Source organism: Notamacropus eugenii, chromosome 5, assembly GCF_028372415.1.
Source record: "Notamacropus eugenii isolate mMacEug1 chromosome 5, mMacEug1.pri_v2, whole genome shotgun sequence".
NCBI classification, from domain to species: domain Eukaryota; kingdom Metazoa; phylum Chordata; class Mammalia; order Diprotodontia; family Macropodidae; genus Notamacropus; species Notamacropus eugenii.
In genome coordinates, this window is record NC_092876.1 from 142,663,968 (window position 1) to 142,676,688 (window position 12,721).

Genomic DNA, 12,721 nt, shown 5'->3' on the forward strand with positions numbered 1-12,721 from the left:
CAAACAGGAACTAGAAATGATCATAAAAGAAAAAAATGGATGATTTTGATTACATTAAATTGAAAAGCTCTTGCAAAAACAAAATTACATCAATTAGGAAAAGGGAAACAGTTAACTGGGAAATAAATCTTTGCACCAAAATTCTGATAGGAAGGTGTGATAACCAGAATATTTAGGGAACTGATGCAAATATAGAAGAACATGAGTCATTTCTCAATAGTTAAATGGTCAAAGGATAATAACTAGCAGTTCTCAAAAAGAGAAATGGAAAGCTATCAACAACCAAATAAAAATATGCTCCAAATCACTGACTAAAAGAGAAATACAAATTAAAACAACTCTAAAGCCTTACTTCAAACTTACCAAACTGATCTGTTTTTCAGTTGTTCAATCGTGTTTGACTTTTCATGAGCCCACCCTGGATCACACTGTCCATAGGACTTTCTTGGAGCAATTTACCATTTCCTTCTCCAGTGGATTAAGGCAGAGGTTAAGTGACTTGCCCAGGGTCACACAGCTAGTAGATGTCTGATGCCAGATTTGAATTCAGGAAGCTGAGTCTTCCTGACTCCAGACCCAGAATCTATCCCCTGTACCACTTAGCTACCTCCAACTGGAGAATGGCTGAATAAATTATGTGAGAAAGCAATGAAATATTATGTTATAAGAAATCATATAAGATCATAAATTTACAGCTACTGGCACTTGGGAGGCCAGTGAGTCCAAACTCTTCATTTTATAGATGAGGAAACCGAGGCCTAGAGAGATGAGGTAATTTGTGTAGGGTCATGTGGCTTTTGAGTATCTGAGGTAGGATCTGAACTCAAGTCCTCTGAACTCTTAAGTTAGACACTCCATGCACTGAGTCACCCAGCTACTTAGTAAGGAACAAAATATTCACCTGGAGAATAAGGAAGGCTTTTCAAGGGTGGTGGTGACACCTAAACTAAATCTTTTTCTTTTTTTCAAGAGATCTTTTTTGTTATTTTTGTTATATTTTGATTTCAGAGCTGACTTCCTCCCTCCCAATCCAGCACTGCAGAAGGCTAACATTTGACATATATGTGTGCAACCATTCAATACAAACTTCCACATAGTGGTTCTTTCTCTGAAAGTGGAGAGCATCTTCCTTCACAGGTCCTCTGTAGCTGATCTGAATATTCATATTACTCAGAATAGCTTAGTCATTCAGAGTTACTATTCAAACAATATTGCTGTTACTATATACAACAATCTCTTAAAGGATCTTACCCATTTCACTCTTCTATTTCATGCAAATCTTTCCATATTTTTAAAAAATCAACCTGCTCATCATTTCTTATAATAGAGTAGTATTCCATTACAATGATACACTAACCTGAATTGAATCTTAAAGAAATATATGCATTCTGAGAGTAGTAACTGAGGAGAGTATATTCTAGGAATAGGGATGGATTGAGTGACTGAGGCAGAGAGATGATAACACTTCAGGGTATAGCTAGTAGTTTGGTTGGAACACACAAAACATTCAGGAAGGTAATAATATAAAATGAAGCCAAAAAGGTAGGTGGAAACTATTTAATAAAAGAATGCCTTAAAATACAAGGCTAAGAAGTTTCTAAGAAATAGTTAAGTGGAAAAGAATTTTCTACCTATTCAAATAATGTGATTATGTGTCCTGGAGTAAGTGACAGTATCAAGAGCTGCACAGAGAAGTTAAGGAAGATGAGGAAGGTTAAAAGACCATACTGGATTTAACAATTAAGAGACTGTAATTATTCTCTCTCATTTTATCAACAGTCAAGTAGCTGGGGCTAGAAGTAGTATTATAAGAATGGTGAGGAAGAAAAGGCAAAGTATAGACAACTCTTTCAAGGAGTCTGGCAGTCAAAGGAAAGAAATGTATATAGTATGATAACTGAAAGGAATGTCAGGGTCAAGTGAAGTGTTTTGGTTTTTTGAAGAATTGGGTGTGTTTGATTATATTTGTAGACACCAGGGAAAGATCTAAGATCCTTGGCAAAAGAGTGAAAAAAAACAGAGTCAAGCTCTTGGAGGAGAGGGAGGAGAATGGATCAAGGGCAAGGTAGAAAAGTTGTCTTTGGAAAGGGGTATCTTCTTCTTCAAAGAAAGGATAAAAGGAAAAAGATGGATGAAGATTTAGATGGATAGTTCTGAGGGCAGAATAGAGAAAAGGGAAATCAAGAGCAGATAATCTGTATTTTCACAGTAAGGTAGGTAGTAAGGAGATATTAGAATTCCTAGCTTCCTTCAAGACTGGGCACAGATGATACCTCCAACATGAAGCCTATCCACCTCCTCTCAGGACCTGATGTACCTTCTCCTCAAAATTGCTTTGTATACAGAATCCCAGAATTTGAGAGTCAAAAGAGATGCCAGTGGCCACCTAGTCTAACACATACACAAAGAAATCCCTATTTTAATATAACTAACAAGTGGTTGTCCAAACTCTGCTTGAAATCTCTCTTCTCCAGGTTAAACATGCCAAGTGCCTTCAACTGCTGTTCCGAGGACGCTGACTTATGGCCCTTCTCCCTCCTGGCTGCGCTCTTCTAGATGTTCTCCCAGCTTATCAACATTCTTCCTCGATGGTAACAGCTCAATGCTCTGGTCTTTTAAGCCCCTTTTGGATACAGATTTTATCATCCAGTGGGTTAGTAGTTATCCTTCTCAGTTTTGTATCTCTAGTTTGTATCTCTCATCTACTTGGGAGACACTGGCATAGGACCTCTCAGCACGGTGTGCCCACATCAGAGAAGGTGCTGTGCTCTATAAGCAAAGCAGAATTGAAACAGGTCAACACAGGATGCACAAATTTAGACTATCCAACCCAAAAGTTCACATGGACTATTTGTGCCCAACCTGTGATAGAGCATTCCAAGCTCATATTGGTCTGATCAGCCACAGATGGACATACTGAACCTTGACTTTACCATATTGATGTCATTTTAGTCCTCTTCAAGAACCAAGGACAACAACCAACCCATCTCTAGTAAATATAAACTGTAACCCAGCCTTTATCAAAAACAATGATATAAATGTTAAATAGCAGCCCACATGCAGGTAATACTCCACTGAAGATCTCCTATCAAACTATTTGGTAGTTACTTATCAGCATACATGTTCCCCCCAATAGAAGGCAAATTCCTGTTTCGTTTCTATCCAATGCAGACCCTTAGGAGGCCCTTATAAACAAACAAGAGTTCAATGGATGGAGAAGAGCAGAGGAGGCACTGGGGATAGGGGTGGGGCTGAGGAGAAAGGAGACACTTGGAGAAAGACACTGAAGGAAACAGGATGGTCAATCAACAAACATTAAAAGTTTTGTTGTTCAGCAGGGAGGTAAAGTTGAGATTTTTTAATTTGTAATGGACCCAGTCAATAAGGTGGTATGACTTCTTTCAATAGCCGTCAACAAACTAAGAGCATAAAAGAATAAAGTAGATGGTAGAGTTGATTCAGAAGAATGTTAATCACAGGACAGCAAGGAGGCAATGGAACAGAAGCTAGAATGTAGCTGAACTGACCAAGACCATAAAGAAAGAAAAGTGAGGACAAAGCAGGAGTGGAAAAGTGAGCAAGAAATGTAAAAGGAGTAAAATGATAAAAAGGTCAGGAAATCGTGATGAGAGAAAAGAATTTCTGTGTTCAAATACAAAATCAAGTACAATTTTGGGTGATGGTGAGGTCTATGCTGTACCTATCCATGTGGACTGCCTGGGATAGAGAAAAGTTGTAGGTCATGGGAGGTAGGTGGTTAAGTCCAGTGTGTATGAGGGAACATCACCATGTGTCCTGAACTTCCCAAGTACAATTTCGTGGTTTGAATTGGAGAAGAAAATGTGAACCAGGTGAACTTCTTGACAAAGGAAATGACCTGGAAGCTAACAGATCACATTTGCAAGAATCTGGATGAATGAACCTCAAAGGAAGTGATGTTACTGATAAATGATGATGACAGACAAAAGTGGTATGGGAGGCCAAGTCTTTCAGTGTGTCAGAGACATAACAAAAACTGTAGTACTTGAGTCTCTGCCAGTGATAAATTGCCTTTTTGGGAGAGGCAGGTTTCCATGAAGGCAAGAATGTGAAAGGCAGATCTATAGGATGAAGAAAAGTTTGTCAGTAATTAAGCAAGGGTTACAGAGGACACAAAGGAAAAGGAGAGCCAAGGAAGAAGAGAACTGAAGGACTGAATCAGATGTGGCCAAGAATGTAGGGAGAGGTAGCAGAGGGAAGGACCTTTGAGTCCAAGAGAACTTGTCTACTATAAATCATTCCAATCAGGGGATGAGGTAATGATTGTTGCCTCTACTTTCCAGGGTTTTAGGATATATAGAAGAGCTGAGGAGTAGAGATACAAGAAGCAAAGTCAGGAGGCAAGTCTGGGTCTCCAGAGACTGGACTGGATTCACATGTGGCACAAGCTTAGTGGCTACATACTAGGAGAGTAGGGAATGAGGCACATCCCACCCCTCAAACACCCACTTGGTATATGTCCCCTAGTGTCCACAATCCTAGGTCTTCTTTTGTTCAGTCTTGTATGTGAGGTCCAAACTAGTTAGCAATAATAGGTCTCTGGCTATGGCCCAAACATCTCTAGTTCCAGGGAAGTTTTTTAAGGCATGGAGAGAATAAAATTAGGCCTTTGCCTAAAATCCCTGGCTATAGCTAAGACAAACCAGACTTTTTAACGTTGGTGCAGTACTACCAAATAGAAAGGCATCATGATACAATATAGAGAGCTTGCCTTGAAGTCATGAAGCCTGGGTATCAGTCCCTCTCACTGGTACTAGCTATGCAAACTTCTCAGTGCCCTAGGCAACTCTCCAGTCAGAGATTCTCAACCTTTTTGTGCCACAGACTCCTGTGGAAGTCTGGTGAGATCTATGGACCCCTTTTGAGGATAAAATAAAATACGTAGGATTACACAGAAAGTCAGAAATACAATTGGCCATTTTTTTTTAAAGTTCGTAGACTAGGTTAAAAATTTCTGCTCTAAGACTAGAGCTAAATTACAGCTAAGGAGCATTTAAGTTGCTCATCTAAATTAAGGGAAGATTTTCATACACAGGTCAGGACCAAAAAAAAAAAAAAATCCAAGAACCAAAAAAAGACACTAACCAACTACATAGACATGACAGCCTGTAAGGCATCACATTTTTGTCTGAAGGAATTCACTGTGAGTCTTGACTTGTAGTACCTGTTAATCAACTAGGAGATGCAAGTAGATGAGCAACCCACTGAATTAGTCCAGTTCTCCATAAAACTCAAACAGGTACCGCATATAGGCAATAAGCTGAACCCAGAATTGGAGCTGGAAAAGGTTATCAGGCTGAATTACAGCTAGGAAGTTATGTAGTGCTTTCAATGAGCCCAACCTGCTCCACCTCTTTTAATAGCAATACTTTCCCAGTAATGCAACATGACTGAGAATCACTTAACACCACAATGGAGGAAGAATAAATCACACATTATCTATCCAAAAGGGGATAAAAAGAGCAAACAGGCTGCCGTAAGTTACCAGTGATAACTTCCTCTTGAAAAATAGCATCCAAGCCTGGAAAAATAGGTTAGCTAATTAAGAATCAGACACTAGCTGTGTGACCATGGGTAAGTCACTTCACTGTTTGCCTCAGTTTCCTCATCTGTAAAATGAGCTGGAGAAGAAAATGGCAAACCACTTCAGTATCTTTGCCAAGAAAACCCCAAATGGGGTCACAAAGAGTCTGAAAAATGACTGAAAAAGCACTAAGAAGCAAAATTAAGGATCAAGAAAAAAACAGGTATACTGATACTCCTGATATGCTAAAAGAACAAGAATGACTGCTAATTGTTTAAGGATCCACTCAACTCACTGAAGAATATCCCTTATTAAAGATCTAAAATGTATCAAGCATTATGCCATGAAAACAGCTCCTGCTCTTAAGAAGTTTCCATCACAACTGAGGAAACAAAAATATATACAAAGTATTCCGGGGCATGTGGGGGTGGGAAGGGAGGTTTGGAATCCAGAAAGGTCTCAGGCAAGAGGTAGCACCTGAGACGAGCTCTGAGGGAATCTAGGAACACTAAAAGGCAGATGTGAGGAGGAATTACATTCCAAACATGGGTGGCAGCCTGTACAAAGATAAGGAGATGAGCAATGCATTGCTATGTGCAAGGAAAGAGAAGTAAGCTAGTTTGGTTAGGATGTAGAATGTATGAATGAGAGTAATGTGTACTAAATCTGGAAAGGTAGGTTACAGCCAAGTTATGTTAAATACCAAACAGAGGAGTCTGTATTTCTTCCTAAAGTCAAAAGAATGGTACTGGATTGGCATGGTCAAATCTGTGTTTTAGGAGTATTATTTTGACAAATGTATGGAGGATGCATCACAGAGAGGGGAGACTCAAAGCAGGATGATTAGTTAGAATACTGCTGCCACTGTCCAGGGCAGAAATGACGAAACAGTGAACTGGGGTGGTGGCCATGTGAGCAGAGAGAAGAGGACAGATGCAGGAGATACTGTGGCCATGGAATCCACAAGACTTGGCAACTAATTAGATAGGGCCATCTAGGGGACCAAGAGCTGAAGCCTGATTGTTGTCTGATTGTTTCAAACTACAAGAACAGTAATGTCGTTAAAAAATAGAAATATTAGGAGAAGGGATGGATTTAGGGGAAAAGATAATTTGTTTGGAAAAACCTGGGTAAGAATCACCTAGGATGAGAAGATATGGAGGTATAATTTGCAAGAGAGAAACAATAGTCAAGCCTACACAGATTCAATAGCATATGAAAGTACAACTAATCTGATCCAGACTAAAAGCCAAAAACAAATAGAAAACTTTTTTGAAATATACAATAAAAATAAGCCAGATTCTCCTATTGCCCAGTTTCTCCTTTTATGTAAAATTAAATTAACAAACGGAGATGCAAGAACTTCAGAAATAATCCAAAGGTACTGCTAACATGAAGTGATCTGAAAAACTAGGATGGGGTCAATAACTGTTTTAAGAGAGAAGAACTATTTATTTTACACTCAGGATACAGTTTTAAAAATAGACTATTTTGTGTGCATATAATATATATATGCATAAATATGCACATACATACATATATATTCAAATGATGTGATGGATGCTACATTAACTTCATCTGTTTTGATTCTTCTGTTATTTTCTTAATTTCAAGAGGTAGTTTAATAGAAGGATAACTTGGAATCCATTAGACGTGGATGCAAATTCTACTTCTAACATTTATTAGCTGTGAAATCCTCAGTAAATCACAAGGTCCCTGAGCCTCAGTTTATTAATCTGCAAAAAAAATGGACTAACACCTAAAGTATGGGTGTTATAGAACTGTTGTGAAATTTAAATAAGACAAATATACATAAAACACTATAACCTTTAAAGCACTTTATCTATAAATATTGGTTACTATTATTATTTACATAGGTTAATATAATAGACTAAGTAATAATTTCTCTCTACAAAGTTCCTATAAGCTATAAAAGCTTATATGTCTGTCCCAGAAAAAAATGAAGCTTATATGCTACCATTCCCTCACCATCTTCAGACTTCACATAGCACTTTGATAAACCTTGTATGCATTATTTTACATTATAACTCTTGGCATGTATCATGCCCCCTAGAAATCTTCAGTTCCTTAAGGCCAGATTCTTATCTAAACCTTTCATCTCCCTTATCGTGGCAGAGTTCTCTACATGTAACAGATGTTTAATAAATGCTTATTAAGTTAACACCCAAAGAGAAAAAGTCAAAAGAGAATACCCCAAAAGAGGGTGGAGGAGAGAGAAGAATGGAAATGACAGAAGGAGTTTAGGAGGGAAGAAGAAAAAAGGGAAGCTTAAGGGCTCTGAGCTTTAATGGACTCCAAGGCTAGTGATTCATTATTCCTAATCCAGGACAAGTTGGTGCAGATGAGTCACACAGGTACAGACTCATTCCCTTATTTTGGCTTAAAAAGAAGAAAGCTTATTCTCAAAGAGTCATGTGGTTCAGTAGTTTCAGAGCCTTGGATTAACCAAAAAGAAGTACAACCATATGATTTAAGACTGGAAGGGACCTTAGATCTTCAAAACCAAACCCCTCATTTACAGAGGAAGAGACTGAGTTAAATGATTTGCATAGGGGAGAAAGGGAGAAAGCAGAAGAAGCAGGATTTGAATCCAACAGTCCTCAACCAGAAAATCCAGTGTTCTTCATTTTAGCCATCTGGAGTCTTTGCTACAACGGAGACACAAAAATAAATTTGAATTCCTTAAGGTTCATACAATGAATACAGGGATAGGAACTGGACCTATGATTTCAGTGAATAATGTCAACTCCCAAAATACGGACACTCTCCTCTTGCAAGTCTCTTCTCTCGACAAATTCAGGAGGGCACCTTCATTGCAATTTCGTTTTAGAGAACTGCCTGATATACAGAGAGAAAAAGTGATTTGCCTACAGACATTTCACATATACTGTTTTTTTTCTTTAAATGAGACACAGGAGGAATCAATTAAAAACAGAACCAGTGTTTAGTTGTTTATGATGTTCTAGCAAAGCCTAAAATTTACCTTTAGCTTAAACTTGAGAACAACATCTAACTTCCAAAGCATATATTTACACTGCGTATTCAATTCTAAAGTCTACTCAAATAAAAAAAAAATTTCCCCCAAAATTGTAAGTATAATAATGTATTTAATAATATTATGTTCATTTATATTTTACTGCTACACATACAAATGCAGAATTATTTCTATTTAAATGCTCTCATAATTCATTCAATAGCATTATAACTTAAAATGATTAAAAATAAAATTAAGAAACAATTCCACTAGCAACCTAGTTTTGCAGGTTGAATTTAAACTGGCATTTCAATCTAGGCTTTACTAAGCTTTGACACAATTATTAAATTTATTTTAAAAATCATCCCAGAATATAAGAAAATTTGAACACATAAGGTCAAATTCCATCACGATAAATATATCAGGAAGTAAAATGAAGTTGATAGTTTCATAGCTCTTCACTGAATTAGTTATACACAATTCCAAACCTCAGACAACTCAGGACAACAAATGTCTTCTCTAGGTCCCATACATATACGTCATTGTCTATTAAAGGATAGCTAGAATTTATATAGCTCTTTAAGATTTTCAACCTGTTTTATATGTTATCTCATTTGATGCTCACAATAATTCTTTAAGGTAGGTGAAGTACCATACCTGAATCGCCTTATGACACTTCCCCTACCTTAAAGTACAAGCAATGTACTTTATGTACAGCAATTCTTACTTAAAAGCCACCATGAAAATTAAAGCTGGAACTAAAGACAAGCTAGTTCTTTACTGCTCTTTTGACTGGCTATTACCCTTCCACTTCTTTCACTTCATTTCTTTCTTCAAACATGAGCTAACACTATTAGGCCACTCACCAAACCACTGCACACAAGCCCAAGAACTGCGGAAGGGAGGGAGGGAAAATACCTCCTCCCTCTTTCAAAGTGGCTCCAAATTTCTCTACTTACTAATATAAACTCATCTTCAAAGCTAGATTCAGTTCTCTGTAGACTGGAAATTTAGTTTCTTGTATACTCAATCCTTTCTTGACCCTACCACACTGTTACAAAGAGTCTTGATACATCTAATTCATAGCTATTAGACCCTTCACTTTCATACTTCTATCCTTTTGATAGAAAGGGACATACAGCATAGTGACACCTAGCTCCAGAATAATGTATTCATTCAATACCAGCTCAAAAGGAAATACAGGGAGAATTTGGGTTACCATTTTCTAGGGGTCATATATAACACCTAGGTTGGCCATGACAAAGTGACACAACCTATTTAAATTCTGCTAAGATCATCAGAACTGATTTAAAAAGTACTGTTTGACTAAACTGTTTAGAATGAAACACAATGTATGAAACATGCAGATTCTAATCGTTACTTTGAATTTTTGCTCAGAAACGTTGTTCTTTAGTTTATATTTCAGTCATTGACCAAAAAGATGTGAAAATATAATTTCCATGTACTTAATTTCCTATGTTAGTTCTTAATTTGTGAGGGAATTACACAAATTTATGTGTAGTTGGACATTTTTTTTTGCTGTTTGTTTTAAAATTAAATAGGTGCTGAGATCATATGGATCAAAGAATCGGTAATTTCATGATATTTACTTCCTGGCTGTCAGCACAAACCTGATGCTGATAGTTAATGCTGGTAAATTTGGTGACCAAGAGAAAACAACCTTGTGACCTTGGTCCAGCTGTTAAAGGAAGGAGGAGGTATCTCACATTTGGGATGCTTTAGTTTCACCAGAGGCCAAAGATAGAAGATGACACAACAACCAAAACTCCCTTCTCCTAAGAAATGAGCCCACCAGGTCAGATTAAGAAGGGAATTTGGAGAAAATCATTCCGAAAGCCAACCGAAAAAAAAAGGCAAAAAATAATAATTGCGCTTGCAGGCCGCTTGGCATTTTGAAAACAACCCCTAGAAAGGGAAAGTATATTTAACTTTACCTCACGTTCAAACTAGGGTGGCCAAGAGTACAGAGTAAAAAAGGTGGTCAGGAAAAAGATTCTATTAGCAACTAAAATAAGACACAACGGCCTACCTCAAAAATACAGGGTTTTACCCTCCAAGAGAAGTGGTTTCCACGAATTTTCGAAGGTATTTGATTTGAAAGACTTAAAATAGAGAAAAAGAAGAAAGCAGCCTGAGGCAGTAAATAGAAATTGCAGGAGAATGAGTTTGACTAGAGAGGGAAGGTAGTGAGATCTGTGAGGAGCATCAGGATGTGCAATACATGGAAGGATGTCTACCTTCCCTTAGCCATGAAGCGGGTTTCTTTAGTCAAGAGTCACAATTTTCAGCCGTTTAAAGGAATAGGCTCCCAACTCCCAAGCGCCGGCGGCAAAGGCACGATCCCCCAGGCTAAAGCGCGGATTCCGGGCTAGGCTGACCCAGAGCTAACCAAGCCCTGACACCTTCAATACCTCTAAATACTTGAGCCGGTTCCATTGTCTCCGGAGTGAAATGCCAAAGCCACCGGGGTGAGAGACTTCAGCCGCCCGAGCCCAGAGACCTTAGAGCCCCTGGCAGGAGCGGCGAAAGGGCAGCGGCTGGCACAGACCTCCCCGGAGACAAGGGGGCTTCCTCTCGTGCGGGGCAAAAGGAAGAATCTTCCCTCCCCCCTCGTGGTACCCCGCGAGGCAAACCTCGCCACCCCTGCCCCGCACGATCTCACGCCTTCGGTCCCTTTTGCGAAACTCGGACCGCCGAGCCCCAGAAGGGGAGGGAAGACAGAGGCAGGGTCCCCTTCCTACCAATGGGGGTGATGCCACCCAACCCCACGAGGACCCAAGCCCCCCTGGCTGGGCGCCGGGAAGGGCGAAGACGCCGGGGCGCGGACTTGGGGGCGGTCGGGTTTCCGTGCCCGCAGCCACCTCGCCCGGTGCCGGTGCCCTCGGGTCGGACCCGCGCCCCGGGCTTTCTCCCAGGCCGCGCTGGCCTCGGCTTCGGGGATCCGGCCTTTCGGTCCGCCCGCCCGCGCCCCCTCCCCCCGGTGCCCGGGTCCCCGGGCCGCACCTCGGTCTTGGTGATGCGGTGGCGCCCCAGCTTCACCACGGCGAAGTTGCCCTTGCCCAGCGTGCCCTCGATGTCGTAGAACCCCACCCGAACCGGCCCGCGCTGCAAGTGCCTCGGGCCATCCGCCATGACCATGCTGGGCCCCGCTGCTGGACACGGGCGGACTCGAGGACTGGCGGGCGGGCGGGCGGACGCGGGCGCCGACACGGCTCCGGCTCGGGCTCGGCAGCGGCGGGGACGGCGGCGGCGGCGGCTCCGCTCGCTCCTTCTGCCCCTTTTCCCTCCCGCTCTGCGGGGCCCAGCCAGGCGCGCGCCGCCGCTGACGTCCGTCGACGTCAGGGAGGCCGGGATGGGGTGGGGGAGGGAAGCAAGGAGGGGGCGGGGCCGATACTCGATCCGTCACCATGGCGACCGGAGCCAACGCCGACGTCGGCGCTGGCGCAGGGACAAGGAGGGAGTCAGGGATGGGGAGGGGCACACGGAGCCAGGACTCCTCGCTCCCGCCCCCGCCCCCGCCTCCCGGCCCCGCCGGAGTTGGGGGGGAGAGCGGAGAGCTCGGGGCTCCTGGCGTTGCTCTCCGCAGAGGCGAAGAGAAAGAGCGACCTCTGGCGGACAGAGGGAATGCAGCGACTGTCTGCGTCAACCCCTTTCCGACCCCCTGCGGGGCTGTTCCCTTCGACACTTCCCCTGCCTGCTCTGGCCCCGAGGCAGCCCAAACCTCGTATCTGAGAGCGCAGCCCGCATCGCTTTGAAGGGTGCGAAGCCGAGCTTTAGGATGAAGCCGACTTTTGTGACCTGGACTAGGATCTGAGTCCAGGGACAATGCATGGTGCTTAACTCTGCGTTATACAATACTGTACAGAAGCTAGACTGGTCTCTCCCTTCAATGAACTTATATTCTAATAGAGTTAACATATGCGGAGGGTTGATGGGCCAGGAAGAGTGCTTTGGTTCGGGGTGGGATCAAGGAGGTAGATGGTGACTGTAGATCCAGGGCTACAGCGATCGATAGGTCCTTTCCTGGACACAGGACCTACCGGTGATTTGGTTACTTTGTTGCCAAGTCAAACCACATTACCGATGGGAGTTGCTGTGTTGGACAGAGGGCTGCCTCAGAACTCTGGGGAGGGAAGTGGGTC

General features: G+C 41.7%; 1 protein-coding gene across 1 annotated transcript in view; it reads right to left on the bottom strand.

Moving 5' to 3' along the window:
* The window catches only part of SIK2 (salt inducible kinase 2), a 160,661-nt gene extending 148,767 nt beyond the window's left edge, over positions 1-11,894 (bottom strand). Inside the window, exon 1 of the mRNA XM_072611135.1 lies at positions 11,583-11,894. Within this exon, the coding sequence (XP_072467236.1) occupies positions 11,583-11,717 (135 nt within the window). The 5' untranslated portion in view covers positions 11,718-11,894. The remainder of the gene's footprint in view (positions 1-11,582) is intronic.
* Between the last annotated feature and the right edge of the window lie 827 nt (positions 11,895-12,721).